Below are 23,552 nucleotides of genomic sequence, written 5' to 3'. Positions count from 1 at the left end.
TCAGGCCCTGAATCCAAGGCCCAGGACTGGCAAAAAAAAAAAAAAAAAGAATGTATCTTAAAATTCAGGTTTTTCATATGTAAAGACCCTCTATATAAATGTTGTATTTGGTCACCTGTGACTGTAAAATTGATAGTAATAGGAACGGTGAATGGTAATTTAAAATTATAAAAACTTGGCTGGAGTAAAAGACAATCCCATAAAATTTGTTCTAAGTTTGGATTTAATGCATACTATCGTTTAAATTCACAAATGTTCCCAATCTTTATTTTTACATAGAGGAATACTTAGTTTTATTAGCGAATACTATGTTCAGCATAGAGATGCAGAATATTTTAAGTAACTTGAAAGGGAGTGTCTTCTCTAGAGTGCTGGGTATTGGTCAGTGGGTTATTTGCTGTTCCTTTTCTGCCATTTCTTGTTTGCGAATTGTATCTTGTGCTGCTTGCTGCATTTTTTCCAGTTTTTCCAGAGTCAGAGATTTCAAGGGTAAAATTCTGGGTTTACACAGCACCATAGTGGTTACATCTTCTACAGACAACTGCCCTATGTTAAATAAGAAATAATAATTAGAGGACAGTAGCCCAGTTGTTTGCATATACAGCTAGAACAAAGGTTTTAAATACTTAAATCATTGTAAATGAAAAATTCTTGATACTAGATTGTGTTTTGCTTGGAACCAGCAAAGTGAGTACTTCATTTCACTGTAAGGAATTAAGGTTTTAGCTGGGCACTGGTGGCTCACACCTGTAATGCTAGCTACTCAGGAGGCTAAGATCTGAGGACTGCGGTTTAAAGCCAGTCTGAGCAGGAAAGTCCATGAGATGCTCAGTTAACCAACAAAAAGCTGGAAGCAGAGCTATATATAACTCAAGTGGCAAGAGTGCTAGCCTTGAGCACAAAAAAGCTGGGGCAAGGCCCCAGGTCCTACACACAAAGAAATTGAGGTTTTATGGAAGACATGTTTTTTGAACTATGCAAGACTCTTAAGCTATCAAGAAGAGTCTTTGAGTTAACTATAAATGAGACTTTAGACTATATACAACACAAACATTCCAAAATGTTATATATGAATACCTAAATTACTGGATAGCTTAAGTACTCAGGTTTTCTTAACTTACTGTTTTAGTGAGGTCATTTTTTCCCCACCTTCAGACCTTACTGTGAATGTTAAGTTACTACATTCACTCAAATTCCTGTATCATAATTTGCAATTTGGGCTATCATCCTTTATTTACAACCTACATATGAAAGGAGTGTATAGCAAATAAGACAAAATAGAAATACAATATAACATCACCTGCCAATGGCTACCTAGTGATGTCTACCTATCACTCTATGGGTCTCTATAAGTATTGGTAGATAATGTACATACCTTGTTTTGGAAGAACTTCTCGGAACATTGACTTCACTTCCGCCATATCTGAATTGTTGGGTACAGTAACTCTCCTTCAATGATAAATCAATTATTAATACTATTCAAAAATAAATTCCAAAACCATAGTAACAGACACTTCCATTGTGGTTTAAGTAGTAAAATCACAATTCCTAAAGAAGGTATACTGCCTTGTCTGTGTAATTTTCCCATTAGTTTCCTATAGTTTTTTTGAAAATATAAACAAGATTGACAGCTCGTGTAAGCATCTAGAGCATACCAGATTTTATTAAAAGTTTTTATTAGTGGTGGTGGTAACTGGAAGGCAGTATTCCAAATTATTTCCCTTGCAGGAAAAAAAAAAGGTAGACATTGAGGTTTTTAGGCAAAATATTCACTGATAAAATCTCCCCTGAAGGGCAACAAAAAACAAATGAACAGTAGTTGAAAATTGAGGTGAGGTAGGTAACTGGGAGAAGAGATAGTAATATCTAACACTGCCACTTTCTCAGGATCTTTCAGTAACTTCCTCAGTAACTTTCTACTTTGAATCCTATTGTTATAACAAAATGTGTCCTAAGGATGCTAACCCAAGGAGGAATCAATACAAAAAGATAGACTGGCTTTTGAAAATAAATTTAGTATTCTTTAATAAGAGATACTGTATGCTACACAGTGTGTGTGTGTGTGTGTGTTGTTGGTCTTGGGGCTTAAACTCTTCTGCTCAATGCTAGTGCTCTACCACTTTGAGCCACAGTGCCACTTCAGGTTTTCTGATGGTTAATTGGAGAAGAGTATCAAGGACTTTTCTGTTCTGGCTGGCTTTGAAGTTCCAGATCTCTGCCTCCTGAGTAGGTAGGTACGATTACAGGCACACACCACCGATGCCTGGCTGCATAAATACACTCAAGTATTCTTTCTGTCACTAGTATCCCAATATACATGCGATCTTTGCTCCAAGTGTTACATCCCAGGTTATTGCTGTATGCTGGAAGTGCATCTGGTCCAGGTTGTAGAATGATCCCTTTCTAAACACATGCTTTTCCAGGCATCCCACTCATTTAGTGATGTTTCACCACACTGATGCAACTTTACCATGTCTTTCAAAACATCACCACCACAAAAGATTTATTATTTATAAAGTGGTGGTGCTGGCTTGGTGCCTGCCTTTTCCACCCACAGAAAGTTAATTATAATCAAGTGAAGCAGCCTCCGGTCTTTGTCATTCTTGTTCCACTACTTTGACATTCCTAATAAAAGCTTCCTACTCTCCATCTAAACTTTTTCCTTTTCCGGAATGTCCAAGTTCCTGAAGAACTTCTATCTGCTTTCTAGAGCTGCTGTCATCAAATTTTACCTGTATACTGCTATCGGGGAGAGAAGATGAAGAAGGGTATGAACCAGGAATAAGGCAACTCACCATTGGTGGAACATAAGGTAAATACTTTCTGCAGTTTCTTTAAAATGCACAGCTTCAGTCTTTTTTTGGGGGGGGGGATTTAATAGTAATGGGGATTGAACTCAGGGCTTTGTGCTTACTAGGCAGGTACCCTACCACTTGAGGTACATCTCTAGCATTCTTCCTGGTATGTATGCTCAGCAAGCCTGTGCTTGCTCAGGTTGCTGGGGGTGACAGGTGCACATCACTGCACTAGCCATCATGCTTCCCTGCAGCTGGAACAACAGGCATGAAGCAGCACACCCTCCCATGGGTTTAGAGTGCTGTGAAATTTTATGCACAAACTGGCCTTAAATCACAATTCCTCATCTCTGCCTCTCAAGTGGCTGGGATTACTGACTGATGCCACTGGGCCTGGCTTACATTATTCTTTTTTTTTCTTGCTACTTGGATTTGGTGGTGATACCTCATGATCATGGACATTTTTTTTTTCCAGGTTAGGTAAAATGCTGTAACATTGCAGATTCCTAGTTAGCTCTGAATGTAACCATCAAAAACATCACTTAACATCAGAATAACATTAGGCCTATATTTGGTACAAATTAGACATGCCACTAAAAAGGAGGATGAACATTACAGATGTTGATAAAGGTGAATCATTAAATGTATGACCCAAATTCTAAAATGGTGGGCAAACACATACTTACATATTAGCTGTGAATAATTCTAGCTACTAATAATTAAATCACTATCCTTTAGTTTTGCTTAGTCTATAGCTCCTTCACATCTAAAATCTGGCGTGGGGAAAACAATGAAACTTGGTGCTCTATCAAACCTCAGTTCTCTGACTAAGCTGCCATTGTTAGTGGAAAGGGTGTGGGGCCACAGGACCTGTAAGGAGTGGGTTGGACTTGGTGTGGAGAATACTCAGTTCTCTCACTTGATTAGGTGGTTTCTGCTTTACGAGAGATGATTCTTGTTCCCAGGTCCCCTTAGGCATTGGCAGGCGAGAAACAGGAAGGGCAGGGCTAAAATAAGCAAGGTAGTGGTTGGATGGTAAGCTCTGGCTGGGCTACACTGTCCTGATAATTAACTGCTCTCATAGTCCAGAGTAGGAAGAAGCATTTATTTCTTTTGTGGGTGTTTTGCATGGCCCATCTAGCAAGTTGTGGCTGCTCCTAAGAGTACTTAATGCTCAGGTGATACATACAGACCACACATTTACATACACACATACAACATCACACCAGGGAGAGAATGGGTTAAAGGAGAAACATAACAGGCTATTGCTGAAACTTGTATCACACCACTGCTTTTGGTTATTTGCTAAATATATTAGTGCTTATGTACCAGGCACTGTTCATCAGTGAACGACACAACCAAATTTTTGCCTGTTAGTGCTTACAGCCTGAGAGCAAGGGGAGAGTCAAACAATACTAGTAGGTAGGTAAGTGCTATAGAAAAATAGTTTAAGGAGGAGAACTAGGAGGGAGTAATTCAATTATAGTAGGAAAACTATGACGATGACAGTGCTCTTATGTATGTGAATGCCTGTGTGGTATCTTTTGAAATTGCAAAAAAGTCATAGCATACACAGTGAGGAAATGGGAAATGGCACTGTTGGCTCAACTTTTTCTTTATGTTTTGAACCCCTGGTCTTTAACCTGCTAAGGAGACACCTGAGCCATGCTCCCAGCATTTTTCCTTTGGTTATCTTTGAGATAAGATCTCAGGTTAATGCTCAGGCTAGCCTGGTCTATTTATACTTCCCATAACTAGAATGACAAGTGTGCACTGCCACATTTTATTGGCGGACCTATAAAAATTTCAAGATGGAGGTCTCCAACACTTTTTGCCCAGGCTGACCCCAAACCTCGATCCTTCTGATTTCTCTTGAGTAGCTAAGATTACAGGTGTGAGCCACTCTACCCAGCTCTTCAACTTTTTTAGAGGGATATTTTGGTATATATACAAAAGTTATACATGTAGTTTGTTTCAGTATCTGTTGTAAGTTGCAAAGTTCAAGCGAAAGTGAATATGAAAGTGCCTAGAAATACAGTATAGCATTTCTTAGTCCAAGTCTAACTTTCATATAATAACAAAAGACTTGTTCTAGATCAACAGTATAGTACTTTGTTTCCACAAATCTTTGAATCTGTCAAGATTGATTTAAAAGATGTTTTTCCTTAAAAATTTAAATTTAACGAGCTCTAAACTGTGTCCTTAAATGCTTCTGGATGCATGACAAAGCAAACCTACTTTATAATGTTATTAAAGGTTAAAAATTTGTGGATGCTTTTAAGAGGGTGGAAATGAATAAAAACTTTTATAAAATTGCAATTGAGGGGGCTGGAAATATGGCCTAGTGGCAAGAGTGCTCGCCTTGTATACATGAAGCCCTGGGTTCAATTCGTCAGCACCACATATACAGAAAATATCCAGAAGTGGCGCTGTGGCTCAAGTGGCAGACTGCTAGCCTTGAGCAAAAAGAAGCCAGGGACAGTGCTCAGGTCCTGAGTTCAAGCCCCCGGTCTTGAAAAAAAAACCCCAAAAACCCCAAAACCAAAAAAACTGCAATTGAGGAACTAGAACTAGGACCCTGCTGTATCTAAAATTTTTGGTGGAGATGACAAGTAGCTTCTTTAGTATAGAGAAGTAATGGCAACTGAAATATGACAAAAAATAGTTTTTTTTTTTTTTTTTTTTTTTTTTTTTTGCCAGTCCTGGGCCTTGGACTCAGGGCCTGAGCACTGTCCCTGGCTTCTTCCCGCTCAAGGCTAGCACTCTGCCACTTGAGCCACAGCGCCGCTTCTGGCCGTTTTCTGTATATGTGGTGCTGGGGAATCAAACCTAGGGCCTCGGGTATACCAAGGCAGGCACTCTTGCCACTAGGCTATATCCCCAGCCCCAAAAAATAGTTTTAAAGTATTTTGAGATTCCCAACAAAAGTATCAATCATGATTTTATGTTAGAAATACTGAGCTTAAAAATATCCACATGCCTGTCATTCTAGGTACTTGGGAGGCAGAGAAAGGAGGATCACACTTTGAGGCTAGCCTCAGAAAAAATTAATAATGTGAGAACTTGTTTCAAAAACAAGCAGAGCTTTGGTGGCACAGCTTGTAGTTCCAGCTGTTCAGAAGGTAGAAGTAGAACTGTAGTTTGAGGCTGGCCTTAGACCAACATGTAAGATCTTATCTGAAACAAACTAAAGCAGAAAGAGCTGGGATGTGACTCAAATAGTGAACACGAGCCTAGCAAGCTTGAGTTCCTAAGTTCAAATTCCAGTCAGTGTTGCAAAACAAACAGAGGTTATAAATTGGTGGCCTGCAGTCTCATCCTTTAGCGGTTTTGCTGCTGTTTTGCTAGATGTTTAAAAAGTATTTGAGCTGGGTACTGTTGCCTCATGTTTGTAATCCCAGCTACTCAGGAGGCTGAGGTTTGGGGGATTGAAGTTTGAAGCCAGCCAGAGGAAAAAGTCTGGAAGATTCTCATCTCCAAAGCAACCAGCAAAAAGTAGGGCTGAGGTATAGTTTTAAGCCAGCAGAGTTAGCAACAGGCCCAATTTCAAAGCCCTGACATTAGCAAAAACAAAACAAAACAAAAAAATGTATTTGAACAAATGTTAGAAAATGTAGAAATTTCAGGCTGGGGATATGGCCTAGTGGCAAGAGTGCCTGCCTCATATACATGAGGCCCTGGGTTCGATTCCCCAGCACCACATATACAGAAAATGGCCAGAAGTGGCGCTGTGGCTCCAGTGGCAGAGTGCTAGCCTTGAGCAAAAAAGAAGCCAGGGACAGTGCTCAGGCCCTGAGTCCACACCCCAGGACTGGCCAAACACACACACACACACACACACACACACACACACAAAAGAAAATGTGGAAATTTCATATAAAAACTAACATTTAGCTTTAAATATGGTGATAACAGGCTTGTGTTCTCACACAGAAAAATTCCGATTTGGTTGGGGCTGGGAAGTGATGCCTAAGTTTGTTAAGCATGCACTTTCAACTTCTCTAGTACAAGCCTCGTGCTGCTGGCTCACACCTGTATCCTCATTACCTGAGAGGCTAAGGACAAAAGGATGACAGTTTGAGGCCAGCCTGGGCAGCAAAGTTCATTAGATCCCTTCTCAACTTACAGCTGGGCCTGATGGCACACACCTGTCATCTTAGTTTCATGGGAGGTTGCAATCCAGAGGATCATGGTTCTGGTTCCAGATCACTCCTGGACAGAAAAGCCCAGGGGATTTGTTCTAGTCCTCACTACTTATATTGTTTCTCTTACCTTACCTGTACTGACATTAAAGGCACCTGCAGTCAAGAGACACTGAAATATATTATATGCCAGATCTCCTAATCCTATCGTTTGAGTGCTGAATGTCTTTTGCTTTGTTTTGAGGCATAATCTGGCTACTGATGTCCAGGCTAATATGAAATTCCTGGGCTCTAGAGATCCTTAGGCCTCAGACTCTGGAACAGGTGGAGCTGGCTGGCTCACACCGCAAGGATCTGTGGCCATACAGAAACAATACAATGGGAACTGAAGGAGGCATCAAGAGCAATTTCATTTGTATAAAGAACCGTAAAGGATCTTTTTCTCTTGTGAATATTAAACTAATTCCTTTAAATTCAGTCTGCCTAGTGAAAATGTGCCTGGGAATGGAAGGAAGAAGAGCAATGATAACAACATCTGCCCAAGAGGACAACTGATAAATGGATTTTCAAAAGCACAGGAACTCATGCATGCTCAGCAATTACTCTATCATTGAGCTTATACCCCAGGCCCACACAAATTTTTCATTATAAACTAATATAGGGAAGAAGATAAAAGTGTTTTGTTTTTTTTTTTTTGGCCAGTCCTAGGCCGTGAACTCAGGGCCTGAGCACTGTTCCTGGCTTCTTTTTTGCTCAAGGCTAGCACTCTGCCACTTGAGCCACAGCGCCCCTTCTGGCCATTTTCTGTATATGTGGTGCTGAGGAATCGAACCCAGGGCCTCATGTATATGAGGCAAGCACTCTTGCCACTAGGCCATATTCCCAGCCCGTGGTTTTCAACAGACATGAAGTAGTAATGCTCTCATTCACTGAAGCAACTGCCCACAGTGTTTCATATGCACTGACAGTGTTCATATGGAGATGCCAAGAAACATCATGTGCCGTATGGTTGGACATTACAGTAGATTCTATTATGCCTTGCTATCTGGCATTTGCTGGGAGAAAAATGTTGCAACATGCTCAATTTGGCAAATTAATTCAGACTCATGTACATAAAATGTACGGTGTCTGGTTTCTGAAAAGTGCCTAAGTCTCAGAACAGGAAATGTTCTTCTTTGAATGTGGGTGATGCCCACTGGCTCTGGATCATGGTCCAGGTGTCAGAATAACAAGTGCAGCCAGGTGCCAGTGGCATACACTTAGCTACACGGGAAGCTGAGATCCAGAAGACCGGCAGTTGGAAGCCAGCCTGGGCAGTCAAGTCCAAGACTCCATCTCAAAATAATCAGCAAAAAGCAGGGCTGGAGGTGTGGCTCAAGTGGTAGAACACCAGCCAAACAAGTTCCAGACCTTGATTTCAAATCCCAGTACTGCCAAACAAAACAGTGCAAAACAAAAAAGTGTGAAAAGGTCTGGAGTATGGCTTGGCTTAAGTGGTAAAGCACCTGCCTTGCAATCACAAGGCCCTGAGATCAATCTCAGGCCAGTACCAATAATGACAAAAAATACTATTAACCTTTAGAAAAAGTATTTGCTCAGCACCTGAGCTATTTATATTTACTTCACTGTTCAAGCAGTATGTAAGGAGAAAGAATTGATATTCTATGTACCTTGTTTCTCAAAGGCCAGTTCTCAGACCATCTACAACAAATCACTTGTACTACCACTACATATATACATTTTAATAAAGCTCTCCAGAAATCACAATCACTGATTCTGAATCTTTGAGTTTTCCAATTAAACTTATAAGAAAACTCTCTTAGGTTCATTCATTTGCTCACTAAATGTTTAAATGCTTTGTTATTCCCAAATTGGACTGTTTCAGAAGTTATTGGTACTACCTACCATACTCTGATTATATTTCATGTGCTGTAAGCCAGGCTTGAGCATTTTACATATATTTGAATTGTTTTCAACAAATTTACAAGGTTTTAGGGTTTCATTCAATAGAACAACAGACAACAGAACAAATAAATTGCCCAAACTCATCTAGTTAGCAAATTGTCCTGTTCCTGAAACCTAGGTTTGATTGCAAAGTCTATAGTCTTTAAGTATATAATTTGCTTTCCCGAATCCAGATTCAGCTTAAAGCTGTTTCACAGTTTTATATGAGCATTTTCTTCTACCCACAGAAACCAAGTTGACAGAGTACATTATTTAACTGTCAATGATGGCTAAAAACATTCTACAACAATCTTAGAGATTTTACTTCCCTAGAGCATTTTCTTTCTTTGGCTTATCTCTCAAAATGAAAAAGTTGGGGGTGGGAGGAGTACAGAAGTGTGGTTGGCTTGAGAGTTTTCCTTTTGTGATTATGAAGTACATTCTGCAACACTTCTCTATCCATTAGGAAGAAAATGTTCCTAATGAACTAAGTGTTAAGTATAATCTTAGTTTTGCAATTTTTAATGGGCTCTGCTTAATGCTACCAAAAAGTTATCACAAAAACACCAGGACCAATTAGAATTCTCAAGAGAACTTCAGCTAGAAAAATAATATTGCCTAAATAGGATTGTGGCCAGATGGATAACAGTTGCCTTGGTATCTGCTTTGATAACATCAAGATTCATCTGTATCTGAATTGCAGAGCCCCCATACACTTTTCAACAGTTTGTAGGGTGCCAGGAGTTGAAACTCTTGCAACTATGTTGACATCAGTAGACTTTGCTGCAGATTACATTGCATCTGCTCCAAGTGTTGGCAAAGCAGAAGCACTTTGTTAAACCTGGCATACTGTTTCTAGTTCAAGGCACTAAAATACATGCTACACACAAGGATGATTTAAATTCCAGTTCTATTTGTGCTAAGTGAGAGGGGTTTGGGTTTAACTAGCAACTTAGGATACATGTAATTGTATTTGAGAAGGCTTAACTTGTGATTGATTAAAGTACTACTGTTTAGTAATCCCTGAAGGAAAAAAAAAAAAGAAAATTAAGCCTCTAGGACTACCAGCTTATAAGAAATAAAGGGACCCCTTTTCAAAATTGCTTCTAGCTTAAGTTTTTGAAATGTCAATAGGAAAAGGATGACAGTTCTAGATTAGTACTAGTGTTACAATACCCAAATGTTTACTAGATTGTGATTAAGGGGTAAGGAGAAAGTTTAAAGATACTTTATTTTTTTCTGCCAGTCCTAGGGCTTGGACTCAGAAGGCCTGAACACTGTCCATGGCTTCTTTTTTTTTTTGGCCAGTCCTGGGCCTTGGACTCAGGGCCTGAGCACTTTCCCTGGCTTCTTCCCGCTCAAGGCTAGCACTCCGCCACTTGAGCCACAGCGCCGCTTCTGGCCGTTTTTCTGTATATGTGGTGCTGGGGAATCGAACCTAGGGCCTCGTGTATCCGAGGCAGGCACTCTTGCCACTAGGCTATCTCCCCAGCCCCGATGGCTTCTTTTTGCACATGCTAGCACTCTACCTCTTGAGCCACAGCATCACTTCTGGCTTTTTCTGTTTATGTGTGAACCCAGGGCTTCATGTATATGGGGCAAGCACTCTACCACTAGGCTGTATCCCCAGCCCCTAAAGATATTCTTGAGACAGGAAAATTTGTACATGGACTGAATTTCTTAGTTGTATTGATGAAATTGTGTTTTTCAGAAGAATTCAAGTCTGTAGGGAATTCATGCTGGATATCTTAGGGATTTGTATATAAAAGTATTTGTCATCTATTCCCAAATCACTCAGTAGAATAGTATGAAAAGAGAGATGAAAAAAAATACATAGCACAGTGTTTACAACTCTTGGGATATAGGTGAAGGGTACTGGAATGGTCATTACATGCTTTTAACCTTTCCTTTTTGAGATAGGATCACGCTGTGTAGCTTTGAGCTCACAATACTCCTACCTTAGCCTTGTGAGTACCTGCCACTCACTACACCAGACCCTTCTTTTAACTCAGGGCTTCTCACTTGCTAGGCAGGCACTCTACAGATGCTCTACGGTTTGGGCCACACCTCTAGCCATTTTTGCTTGAGATAGGGTTTCATCTGCTCAGTACTGCCTGGGAAGTGATTTTCTTAGTACACTTCACAATGTAGTGGGGGAAGACAGGTGGACAACAGGATGCCCTGCCTTTTCTGCTGAGCTAGGGGTCTTATTTTGGTCTGGGCTAGCTAGCCTGGAACTTAGGTCTCTATCTATGACTTGCTGAACTACAATTACAGGCCAGGGCCCATGACTTTCTTCTTTTAGCTTTTAAATGTCCAAACACTTTCATGAGAAACATTTTGAAGGGAAAATATGCTGGTAGAAACTTCAGGAGGCAAACAAAAAGTAGCAAAGACTTGAAGTAGCATGGACTAGTAAATAGAAGTAAATAGAAGACCTATAAAACTACAGTAATTTACAAAGTAATGTCATATGCAGAGTGAAACGAAAGGTGAATCTAATACAAACCACTGTATTTAGATGTAAGTAGGCATTGAAACTAAAACCAGTTCATACATAAAATAATCTTTGCCATAAAACAGGTATAAGTCCTACCTAAGCTCAGCAAAAATTACTTCCTGTTGGGGAGAAGGTAGAAACACATCTCCAAGGCTAACAATATTATGGATACAAAGTCACAAAAAAGTTTGTGCTACAACAACCATAATTATCCTCAGAAGCAACAAGTAGTTCTTTCTGGCTTCTTCATCTCCACCAAAGATGTGGAAATAATTTAGTAAGAGAAGGTAGATTTGCATCATCATTATCTAGTGGCTGAAGTATAAAATTTCAATTTACCTGAAAATTCTGGTCTTATTCTTGCAGCTTTAGGCATCCAATCTGGAATGACCAAGAAGACAGAGTTCGATTCAAGCCTATGCAAGGAACTATATGAGATAACATCATGTTCTTTCAAAAAGTCCTATTTTTTTTTTTTTGCGTACGTTCGCATCTATCAACTTGTTTAATCAACTGTAGATATGCAAGACTAGGACAGTATAGAAAGGAGCGACAAGATCAAGGTAGAAAACTCCGCAGGTGACGACAGGAGGAGGGGAGGCCAGACTCGGAGGTCTCGGCGCAGTGGTGGGGCAGCCCTTCTTGGGATCGCTGGGCCCCCTCCCACCCGTCCCGCAATCTCCGGAGGGCAGGGCGGCGGCGGCAGCAGCAGTGAACAGGCACTTGCGGGGGGCGTGGTCAGGAGCTCCATTTTGCGGGGCTCCGGGCTCCGCCCCGCCGCCCGGGCGCTAAGCAGCAGCGGGCCCTTCCCGGCCCGCGGGCTCCAGGAGCGCTAGGACGGCCGGTCGAGCGGCCTCGCCCCGCTGGGAGGCTCCGAGGGGCGGAGGAAGGGCGGGCCGCCGCCCGGCCCCGCCGGAAAGAAAACGTTCTTCCAGCGGAAGTGGCCCCGAGCCCCACACGTCCACGACGCGCCTCGTCCCCGGGGGCCGTCCAGCAGGACCTGCCCCTCGGGTGGGGCCGGGGGCACACTCTCCGCTCCGCGGCGGGCGCGGGCTACCTCCTCTCCGCTCGAGTCCTACTCGGAAGTGCCAGATACAACTTCCGCCAGAAGAGAGATTCCCGCCCCCCTTCACTCCCCCGGAGCCCTGGTCTGGTGTCCACCCAGGTAAGTGGGCGCCGCCAGGAAGCCAAGCCTGCGGCCCTGAGTGTGAATTACCTTTTCTGTTATGGGCGGTCTGGTCACCCGTGGCCCTGCTGTGGGCCTACTTACACAGGCATCCTTTCGCCGACGACTCAGCTGTTGCCCCGGGTAACGGTGAGATCGAGCGGAGGAAAAGTCTACGTCACACTGGAAACAGGAAGCCAAGGAAATACTGCTGCTGCCACCATCAATTATGGCTGCTCTAGCTTCCACAGTAACTTCCGATTGGGAGCTGTCTCTCTACCCTGCCGGAGGCTTACTCAGTGGTCCCGCTAGCCAGCGGCGCCCAGTGGGCGGGAGAGGGTTTAGAGCAGCCCCGGCCAGGAAAAGGGCGGAGAGAGGGAAGTTGGCGCCAGTGCCACGGTGTGATTGGGCAGTTTCATCGGCCGTGGCTCCGCCCACTTCTCTTCCCTGGCGAATGAGCGGCCGGTCGGGAGAAGTGGGGCGGGGCTGTCGGAGCGAGAGTGTGTGGAGGGGCGGGGCGAGTGGGGGAGGGGCGGCGGGGGGCGGTGGTTGGGCAGCGTCGCTCCTAAAGAGGTGGTGGAAGAGGAGGAGGAGGAGAGGGAGGAGGAGGAGGAGGAAGAGGCGAGCGGGGAGGATGGCGGAGACCCGGTTCCTGACGGTAAGTCGGGGCGGACGGGGCGAAGGGTGTCTGTGAGTCGATTCTTCTTGCTCGCCTTCCTGTGCGTCCGGGAGTCGGGCTGGCTGTCGGTAGGGGGAGGCCCCGCGCGCCCTGACAGGCGCGAGCCCGCGCGGCCCGGGCGAGGCCCGGGGGCCCTGGGAGGCGCCGCCGCGGCCGCCGCTTTGCCCGGGTTCTGCGGCCGGGAGCCCCGGGCCCTCGGAGACCTCCGCTCCGTTGCCCAGCCGTCCGCTGGGCGCCAAGGGCCGCCGGCCGGCCCTGACAGCGGCCGGGCCCGGCCTGCGGCGGCCCTGCGGGGACAGTGCCAGGGCCGGGGCGAGCCGGCGGCGAGGGCGCGGGCCAAGGGGCGCGGGGCGCGCGTTGCGCGGTCGGGCTCCTCCAGGCTCCCGGGGCCGCCAGACCGGGCTGCGGCCGGACGGGGTCGCGTCCCAGTTGCGTGGCGGCGGGGCGGGGGGTGGGGTCCGAGCCTGGGGGCTTCGCGGGAACGGGGCGGGGTCTGCCCTCGCCCCGTTCCCCGAAGCCCACCGCGCCTTCGCAGCCTGCTTCCCCCAGGGACCTTCGGTGAGGAGAAGGGAGTGGATCGTCGGGAGTGTTGCCCGGCGGAGCGAGTCGTGGGCACCCCGGGGCCGCCCGGTCCTCCCTGCCCGCCCGGTGGCAGGCTCCGCGGCGAAAGCTTTTAGGGGTAGAGGAAAAGTAGTTGAACTCCCCGCCCCCCTTCCCCGTCCGCGACGCCGGAGGCCGCGGGGCAGGAGGATTTTTTTTTTTCCCCCAGCCCCTCCGTATCCATTGTTTTGTACCATCCCCTCCCCCATGCCTAGGTGGAAGAATAATGACTCCCGAGCATTAATTTGCCCTCCCTTCTCTCCCTTTCTTCTCTCCCGTCTTTCCCTCCTCTTCTCTCACTCACACACGTAGCCGAGGGTTCGTATTAATTGTGAAAGGATGGATTTCCAAACAGGTGGAATCGCAACGATTCCAGAACGGGGAATTATTGCCCGGATTTTCAAGTCAGCCCTCACTTAGCGATTTGATTTTCGTCGCCGTCGGTTCGTATCACCACGGGGGTGGGTGGGAATAAAAGAGGAAGGGCTGTTTGGCAACCAGCCCCTCTCTCTTTCTCTCTCTCCCTCTCTCCCTCCCCCCCGATATTTTGAGTCTCCGGGGATGCTGAAACAAAATGAGGTTGCAGATGTGGACGGAGTGGCACTCCTCTCCCGCACGTTAGCCACCAGTAGTCTCTTAGGCTAAAACCGGTGCGATCCTGTACGCACTTGGTAGATGTGCGCACTTCCTAGATCTACGCAGAGAGGTGACTGTTAGCAAAACTTTTTGTTTTCCGGAATCCTTGGGTATGCTTGGGTAACCAAGTAATTCTTCTTAAATCTACATCATCAACACCGAACAATAATTTTTATTTCAAGGAGCTCAGTTTATTAGCGTACCTCACCCCTCCAATGCCTTCCTTGGCCCTTAGGTTTGTCACTATGTGTTGAAGATATTTAGCCATTACTTGTAATTTGTAACATTAAGTAGATTTTGTATACTTTTGGAGCATGTCACGTTTTGATAATTTTCTGTGTGACAGTGAGATTTAGGGTTAAAGTACCTAAGGGCCCAGGGAGCTGGCATTGAATATGATTAATCTTCTATGCTTCTTTGGACATAAAGTATACTGTACAAATTTTATATTATGACTATGCATTTGAAAAATGGAGACAGAAACGTTTTTGTCTAAAGTTTCTACCCGCAGACTGTTTAAATGTAGTACATGCTAACATATAAAGTTACACAATTGAAATCTCAGTTTTGAGTTGTGAACATAGAGTATTACTGCATTTTCCCAAGGTGCTTGTTCAGTATTTGAAAAGCTACCTCTCTCTCAGTTGGCATTTGTTTTTTACCTCATTGTTATTTTTTCTCTTATTAGAAATTGTTATGGATTAGAATGATGTTAAGAGATGTTTTAATTGGAGTTGGATTATTATTAACCATATTCGCAAAATTGTTCATATGTGTTTTAAATCAGAAGTCATCTAGAAATTTGGAGCATTTTCATGTTTCAAAATGAGCACCAAAATTATAAATTATTTTGTTCTACCTGGTGGATTTAGGCTTTTAACATATTAGTTTCTTCTGTGACTTGGGATGACAGGACAGAATGTTTTGTCTAGAGACAAAATAGAATTTTTCATTTGATATGCTCAAAGTTGACTTCCATTCCCCTCCTACCCTGTGACTTCCCCATATGGATTGTGGGGGGAGTGTGGATAAGATTCTAATGTATTGTATAACAAATTGTATTTATGGTTGTGAAGGTATTCTGGAATGACAATATTTGTGAAATTTTGTTTCTAGGAAACTTGTGTTTTTTTGTGTTTGTCCTGTGTACTGAAGTTTGAACTCAGCACCTTGCACTTACTTGGTTTGCTTGCTCAGCTCTACCACTTGTGCCATGCCTCCAGCCTGACTTTTTGGTTATTTTAGAGATGGATTTTAGGAGTCATCTCTGCTCAGTCTGATTTCAGAACTTTGGTCTTCCGGATCTCACTCAAACTTGCAAGTAGCTAAGACTACAGACATGAGTCATTGTTACCTGGCTGGAAATTTACATGCTTTTAAACAGTTTAAAGTACTTTTAGATTTTTTTTTTAGTAAAAAAGATAATTAAATAAAAGTCTTTTTTATCTTCTGATTAAAAAGGATATTTATTTTTGGAGAGTGAAGATTAAATGAACATCTTTAGTTTGTTGGGCTGCTTATGTGTCCTTCATGTGGAGAAAAAAAGATTTCTACTTAAAACAAGACAAAAAAATTCTCAAAACAAAAAAGTGAATTCACAAATTATGTGATGAACGTTGGGATTTATAGGTTGGATTTAGTATAAGAATTCTGGAATTTTTTAATAAAAATATTAGGAGGAGATTGAGATATAAAGCCCTTTGACACATCCCAGTAAGATTGGTAGGAAATTAAAAATATTTTGATGTACATGAGTTGCATAGGCTGTAATTCAGCAGTTGATTGATACATTAAGTACTTTATCTGGTGAAATGAATCTTGCAAATATTAGGTTGGTAGACTTTTTTATTGTTAAATTTATAAATTTCATTTATTAGAGATATTCTGAAATGTACTTGTACGGCAGTGTAGGCTGAAAGAAATCTGGAAAAATTCTACAATACTTAACTACATTAATTTAAGGTAAATAATTTTTTTCCCCCAGACATTTTTATCTTGGTTCCCAATTTTTTATCACAGTTTCTTTAATTCCTCAAAGAATAGCATAGTTTATACACAGAAAGAGTATTATAATTTATAAGAAGCCCTTAAGCTTTTGAGATGTTGGTAACATATGTGCTTCTCGTGAGAGTATGCAGTTCTTATTATCAAGATCTGAAAGAAAACTAATTAGACTTCACGCTATATATCTTATTCCAACTTCTAAAGTTCAGAACTGATTGCAAGAAGTAGTGCATTCTGGAAAAGTAAAGAATGAACATATTGCTTGTAGGTAAAACATTATAGGAGATCTTAAACAAGGATATAATTGGTCCCCATGTAAAGTCTACCTGAAAGATAGGATTTATTTTGCAGTCTTGTGCCTTTGTGTCTTTGTCTTTGTCTTTGTCTTGTGTTTATGGCACTGTAAAGACATAGAATTTACAATGTGTCAGTACATTGTTTGCTTGCCTGTCATTACTTATGTGGAAGTCTTATCATTGTGAGTAATTTTATAGCTGATAATTTTTTCTTTAAATTTTTCTAATTTTTTTTGGAGGAAACGTGGAAATGGTTTGCCCTAACAGATAATTTCTAGAACTCTTTAATTTCATCAGTTAAGATTTGGACTTTCTCAGCTTTTATGTTGTATTCAAGACTTTGGTCTTGCAAATATAGTCTTTAGATGAACTTTTTACTTATGTTCCCTGTGTCTTACTAACTGTAGTTTTATATTTGCTAATGTCATAGAACTTCTGCTGAATGCCATGTGCATCCAATACTGCGGAGGTAAATATTCATGCTTCCTGCTTTCAGTAAGTTTAGGGTTTGTTACATGACCTGGACAAGTCAGTAGTTTATTGTTCTACAATCTGACAAGTGTTTTAACAACAGTATACACTAGCAAATTCATATAAGATTAAGATTCAGACTACATGTATAAATGGAGGTACTCACTGGAGGACAGGCTTGTTGTTACTAGCTCTTGAGGAGTAAGTATGAGAGTTGAGAGGTAGAAAAAGTGCTGATGTTAAGAGACTTCATCGAAGGACTACTTAAATTCCAATAATAATACTTTAGACTTTCATTAAAACATACTCTTTTTAAAAGATTTTTTTTTGGGGGGGGGCGGCTTGAATTCAGGCCTGGCACTGTCCCTGAGCTTCATTTGCTCAAGGCCAGTACTCTGCCCGGGAGCCACACAGTGCTCTGGCTTTTTTTGTTTATGTGGTACTGAGGAATCAAACCCAGGGCTTCATGCATGCTTACTCTACCAATATGCCGCATTCCCAGCCCCCAAACAGATTTTTTTAAGTGGTTATTTCTTGTGCATCCAACTGGATTTGGGCCTTGACTTGTGGACCTGTATTATGTTCAGGGGCTGTCCCAAATCATTATTTTAGACTTGTACATAGGAGAATTTTTCTTTTTTTTCTTAGTGCTGGTCCTGGGGGTCTTTTTACTCAAAGGTAGAGCTCTACCACTTGAGCCAAAGCTCTACTTCAGACTTTTTTCTGTTTACTTGGAAATAAGACTCTCACAGATTTCCCTGCTTGAGCTGGCCTTGAACCATGATCCTCAGAACTCAGCCTCTTAAGTTTGTAAGATTACGGACATGAGTCACTGGTGGCCCAGCTCAATAGTGTCTTAGCTAAATAAAAGTAGTTCATATTAACCTAAGTTGTGATAATTCCTAGATTTAGAACTTGAGTATTAATACATTTCAAAACCATATTTAAATTCTCTTTTATCAAGAGTAAACTAGCTTCAAACACATGACACATTTATTACATTAACATTTAAAAATTACTTCAGAAATCTTGGTACACTGAGTTGGCAGTGCCTACTCTTCCTTAAACTATGCATAGCACTTAATGTGCTATGGAAGAAAGCTTTGCTTGTTGTTATCTGGAACATTGAGGAATTTATTCTTTGAAGATAGGGTCTCCCTAGGTATCCTTGGCTGACCTGGAACTTTTATTTTTCTGCCTCAGCCTTGGACTGATTACAGGTGTACCAAACAAACCCAGTGATTAAGCAGTTTTTTTATGCAGTCTGATTTAATATTTCTCGAAGACTCTAGTGAGGCCCATGCAAACCTCCTACACTCTATCCCTTGAAAAGTGCTCTAGTTTTTCATACTGCTTTTTTAAAACTCTGGTTTCCATCTAATGGTTTTTGTCACAGAAATTTACTTTTTAGATTTTTTTTTTAATGTTTTAGCATTTACCTTAAAATGAATTACCACTCATCCTAAGTTTACTTACTAGAAAACTAAACTTTCTGGTATTTTCTTCTTGGATGCTAGCCACTGCATTCTTCTCTGGCTGAACTAATCACTCACTCTTGAGGCTTCAGTTCTATATTACATCATTTGGGAGACCTTTGACCCAAATTAGTCTCCTGTGTTTGTTTTTGTTGGTTGTGGGGTTTGAACTCAGGGCCTGGGAGCTGTCTCTGAGCGCTTTTGCTCAAGGCTAGTGCTTTGTCACTTTGAGCCACAGCTCTACTTTTGTTTTTTGAGTGGATTAATTAGAGATAAGAGTCTCCTGAGGATATTTCGTAGCTAGGATAACAGGCATGAGCCACTGGCACCTGGCAAGATTCTCTCTCTTTTTTTTTTTTAAGGTCCTTTAGCATTTATAAAGTACTCTTTTATAACATCCTTTCATAATTATGTCTGTCTTTTAATGTCTATTTCTGTGACCTTCGTGTTTAGTATTGACTATGTCTTTACTACTGTTTTTTCAGTATACAGTATCTTTTCTTTGTTGGCTTCAAGAATAAAAATTGGTTTTAAATTAATAGTGTTGGAAGCCGTGCTGTGGCTCAAGTTGTAAAGCACTAGCCTTGAGTTGAAGAGTTCAGGTACAGCACCCAGGCCCAGAGTTCCAGCCCCATGACCAAAAAAAAAAAAAAAAAAAAGAAACAAGAAAAAAATTAATAGTGTGGAGCTTCAAACTGAGCAGGACATTTAAAAGAACAAAGAGATATTATCACATTCTTGTTCTTAAACACACATTACCTGTTTTTGGTAGCATTCTTCAGGTGTTAACTTGTGCTTTTTAAACTGCCACGAATAGTTTTAAGAAGTTTGGTATTCAAATGTTAAACCCTTTAAGAGGCCATAAAGTTGAAAATAATAGCAGTGGGAAAACACTTCAGTTGCAGGCTTAAAAAAATAGCATTTTACAGCCATTTAATGTGTTAAGGATATAGCAAATTTCAAAATGCCATTTGTTTTATACATGGTATTGCAATGATGATCTAAGATTATAAGATAGTTAGTTGGTATATTTTGTTAAAGATGTAAAAGACCAGGTTGCTATTTGTAATGATACAATTCAAAGCTGTTAATGTGTTAAGCAATTTTATTAGAAAGATTTGCTTAATAAAGTGTAACAGAATAGTTCCCAGTTTTTATTGAGCACATACATACACAAATTAAAGAGGTAGATGTGTGTGTGTTGGGGGGTGGGGAGGGGGGTTGGCTGCCTGAATGTCAATCAGTCTATTTTAGCCTGATAAAGCTAGGGTGACTGACATGCGCAAGCCACACCCAGCATCTTTCCATTGAGATGGGGATTCATGAACTTTTCTGATGGGCCTGGACCAGGCTTCTCCCATCTTTAGCTCCCTAAGAAGCTAGGATTATGGAGGTATTTGTTTATGTTTAACAGTGTTTGTTTGTTTTAGCTAGCCATGAAATATATGCAGTATTGTAACAATTTGGTGGGGTTTGTTGTTTTTTATTTTTACTTTCCTACACCAGTTTTTTTAAAACACAAATAAGTGTTTTTCTTTCTGTAATGGCAAATGATTCCAATAATGCTGAACATGAAGGGTTTTTTTTTTTTTTTTTTTTGGTCAGTGTTGAATGAAACACAACCTTTACAATGATATAACCACAATGACATAAGAAATACTGATATAACCTTTTATTGTTTTACCAAGAATAAGCTTTATTCTCTTGGCATCTTCTGATCATCTGGACTGGGAACAGTAAATTGAAGGTCACTGTAACTTCTTTGCTAGTGGTATCTTAAGAGATTGAGTGACCTGAGATAGATTATATTTAATTCAGCTTTGGTTTGTATATATCAGGGATAGAGAATTCAGATTTTACTTGGAAAGCTTTAGTTCTGGTTCAGATCTATCTATCTATCTATCTATCTGTCTGTCTATCTATCATTTGTGTTTGTGTGTACACTGTTACTGGGGTGTGGCTTTTTCACTCAAGACTGGCACTTGAGTTACACTTCTATTTCCAGCTTTTAGCTGGTTAACTGGAGATAAGAGTGTCCTAAATTTGTCTGCCTGGGCTGGCTTTGAATCCTCAGATCTCAGCCTCCTGAGTAGTGCCTTGCTTCTTTTTTTTTTTTTTGAGATTTCTTGAATTCTGCATCTGTGATAAGGATAGAACTAGCTATTCTGTTGCTAAAACAAATATTGGTTTATCTACTATGTGTTAATTGCAGTTCTAAATTCATAGAAGTGGGATGCTTACATATACGAGGCAGCTTAAAATAGTAAGGGTTTATGACTTAATCTTGAAGACATTTATTTCTGTACTTTGGAAGTAGTGATTTGAAATTCTTAATACTAGAAATATGGCCTCGTTTCAGAACAACCCACCAAGCAACTGTGGGAACTCACAGTTGTGGGAACTGTAACTGGTGGTGCTGCAGTGTCCCCCACCCCCAACACCTCCTGTTATATAATAGCTTATAGTAGTACACATAGAACATGAGTATTTGGGACATGAACAAAGTGTTTTTAAGCCCAAAGAATTTGAGACCGACTGAAACTTTGCTTTGTGCGTTAAGGATCTAAAGATGATCTGATATAATGATCAGTGAGACTTTGACATTGGACAAGTGCTATTTTAGGATGAATGTAAGGCTGAAAAGCAAGAATTGTTTTGGGGTTTGAGAAATACTTAAAAAAATTGTTACTCTTCTCAAAGAACAACTTAGGTTTTATTAAGAAAAGTTGGGGCTGGTCTCACTCCTATAATCCTAGCTATTAAGGAGGCTGAGATCTGAGGATTGAGGTTCAAAGCCATCCAGGGCAGAAAAGTCTCTGAGACTTTTTTTTTTCCTGCCAGTCCTGGGGCTTGAATTCTAGGTACAGGCACTGTCCCTGAACCTCTTTTGCTCACGACAAGCACTCTACCACTTGAGCCACAGCACCACTTCTGGCTTTTTTGAGTTTTATAGTCTCTTGGAGTTTCCTGCTCAGACTGGCTTCGAACTGTGATCCTCAGATCTCAGAGCACACTAGCCTAGAGCAAAAAAAAGGGTCAGGGCCAGTGGCCTGAGCTCCAGCCCTAGGACTGGTACAAAAAAACCACAAAACAACAACAAAAATCCAGCATTATCTCATGAAGACCCATGACTTCATCGGTAGTCACTTAAGCCTTAGCAAGGAGTCTTGTTATCTTAGGAAGGTAGGAGATAATATAGTGCATGTCAGTTGGGAAATGGAGAGTTGTTTTTAATTTGTTAAATTAAGAAAGTAATTGTCTCATTTGTCTCATGCCTTTCAATATTTTGACTATCTCTGGTTGGAGAAATTCCTTAAAAACCTTGTTTAATTGGGCTGCCTGATATCTTTTGAGCTTGTATGAATAATATTTTTGCTTTGGAATATTTTGAAAATAATACAGAGATAAATGAGATATATTTAAAACTCAAAATACAAAATTTAGTAAAACTAAATAACCAGCATAATAGGAAAGTAATTAGTTGAGCAAAAGTCTTTCTCCGAATAATGTCTCAAAAATGGATTTTGTACAGGTTTGAAAAGCCATTTGTTTTATAATGGTGGCAACTAGTTAGTATCTTAAATCTTGCTGCTTATAGTACTTTTTTTTTGTCAGTGTGGGCTTTTGTATATTTAAGAAAATATAGAAGAATGCTTCATGAATTTACATCGTATCCTTGCACCAGGGACATGCTAATCTGTATTGTTACAGTTTTAGTGACACTGGAGTTTGAATCCAGGGTTTGTGCTACTACTGAGGTATAGCTCTAGAACTTGCATCCTAACTTAAAGTATATGTGCTGCTGAAGTGAACACTTGTCTGTTTTTATGAGTTTCTTCTAGTTTAAAAGGATGAGTACTGATAATGGGAAGTACTTGGAATCAGATTGAATTAACCACATGTGTGGATTTACACACACTAAAATTAAGGATTAATGAGCATCAATGAGCTGAAGACCAAATTGGTTTTTTTTTTAATTTTTAGTTGCAGATACTGTTGGACATTGCCATCATAATCTACATAGCCTAGAATTGTAACTGTGTTTTATTTCACTTTATACTTAGAACTAGGTAACTGTAGGGGAGGGCAAAGTGGCAATATAGGCAATCACCACAGTCTAATGTCAATTCATATGTCAGCCCAAGAACACAGAAGAGGGGAAGCCACTTTGCGCTCCCCTACAGTTACCTAGTTCTAAGTATAAAGTAAAATAAAACAAAAGGGATTGGCCATTGTATATATTTAAATGATATACATATAAGAGATAAACTTAAAACTCACACATAGTTGAAGGATAACACTGCAAATATTTAGTATTTTCTAGACTTGAAAAAATTTATTGTCAAAGTGATGTACAGAGGGATTAGTTTCATACATAAGGCAGTGAGTACATTTCTTATCCAACTTGTTACCTCCCTCATTTTTCTCCCCCCCCCCCCTTTTCTAGACTTTTGAAAGCTACGCTTTTTTATTTTTTTTATTTTTTGCCAGTCTTGGGGCTTGGACTCAGGGCCTGAGTGAGCACTGTCCCTACCTTCTTTTTGCTCAAAGCCAGCTTTACCACTTGAGCCACATCGCCACTTCCGACTTTTTTTTTCTATATTTGTGGTTCTGAAGAATTGAACCAAGGGCTTCATGTATGCGAGGCAAGCACTCTACCACTAGGCCACATTCCCTTCCCAAAAGCTACACGTTTTTTGTATGTATATGATTATAATAAAGCTTGATTTATAAACTATACAATTAAGGTGTTAACAGTGTCTAATAATAAGTAGAACCATTGCTATAATAGTTTGGTGGTTATGATTACTAGCCAACTTCATAGTATATATAATGTGAGTAGTT

At 41.1% G+C, this 23,552-nt stretch overlaps 2 protein-coding genes and 1 pseudogene across 4 annotated transcripts in view; 1 reads left to right on the top strand and 2 right to left on the bottom strand.

Moving 5' to 3' along the window:
- Positions 1-245: 245 nt before the first annotated feature.
- Bbip1 (BBSome interacting protein 1) lies at positions 246-12,736 on the bottom strand. Its single transcript, XM_048338277.1, has 4 exons — positions 12,598-12,736; positions 11,721-11,762; positions 1,376-1,449; positions 246-546 (listed from the first exon to the last, which is right to left on the bottom strand). Exons 3-4 carry the CDS (start codon positions 1,419-1,421, stop codon positions 383-385), a joined length of 210 nt encoding a protein of 69 aa, XP_048194234.1. The 5' UTR covers positions 1,422-1,449; positions 11,721-11,762; positions 12,598-12,736; the 3' UTR covers positions 246-382.
- Shoc2 (SHOC2 leucine rich repeat scaffold protein) overlaps positions 12,351-23,552 on the top strand; it is a 58,645-nt gene continuing 47,443 nt past the window's right edge. The window contains exon 1 of one of the 3 annotated variants that reach the window (XM_048338270.1): positions 12,351-12,546. The gene's annotated coding sequence lies outside the window, so the exon portion shown is untranslated. Of the gene's footprint in view, positions 12,547-13,142; positions 13,205-14,409; positions 14,532-23,552 lie in introns of those variants that run through there. The other 2 variants (XM_048338272.1, XM_048338273.1) reach the window with 2 other exon arrangements.
- Positions 22,347-22,446, bottom strand: LOC125347418 (annotated as a pseudogene).

This window comes from Perognathus longimembris, chromosome 2 (assembly GCF_023159225.1).
Source record: "Perognathus longimembris pacificus isolate PPM17 chromosome 2, ASM2315922v1, whole genome shotgun sequence".
Classification (NCBI taxonomy): Eukaryota; Metazoa; Chordata; class Mammalia; order Rodentia; family Heteromyidae; genus Perognathus; species Perognathus longimembris.
The sequence above is the reverse complement of the archived record's forward strand: the minus strand, read 5'-3'. Positions and strand labels throughout refer to the sequence as shown.

Coding starts and splice junctions, on each gene's coding strand:
- Bbip1 (XM_048338277.1), bottom strand. CDS start 1,421: ATGGCGGAAGTGAAGTCAATGTTCCGAGAAGTTCTTCCAAAACAAG. Junction 547..1,375: donor AGAAGTTCTTCCAAAACAAG/GTATGTACATTA, acceptor TATTTAACATAG/GGCAGTTGTCTGTAGAAGAT.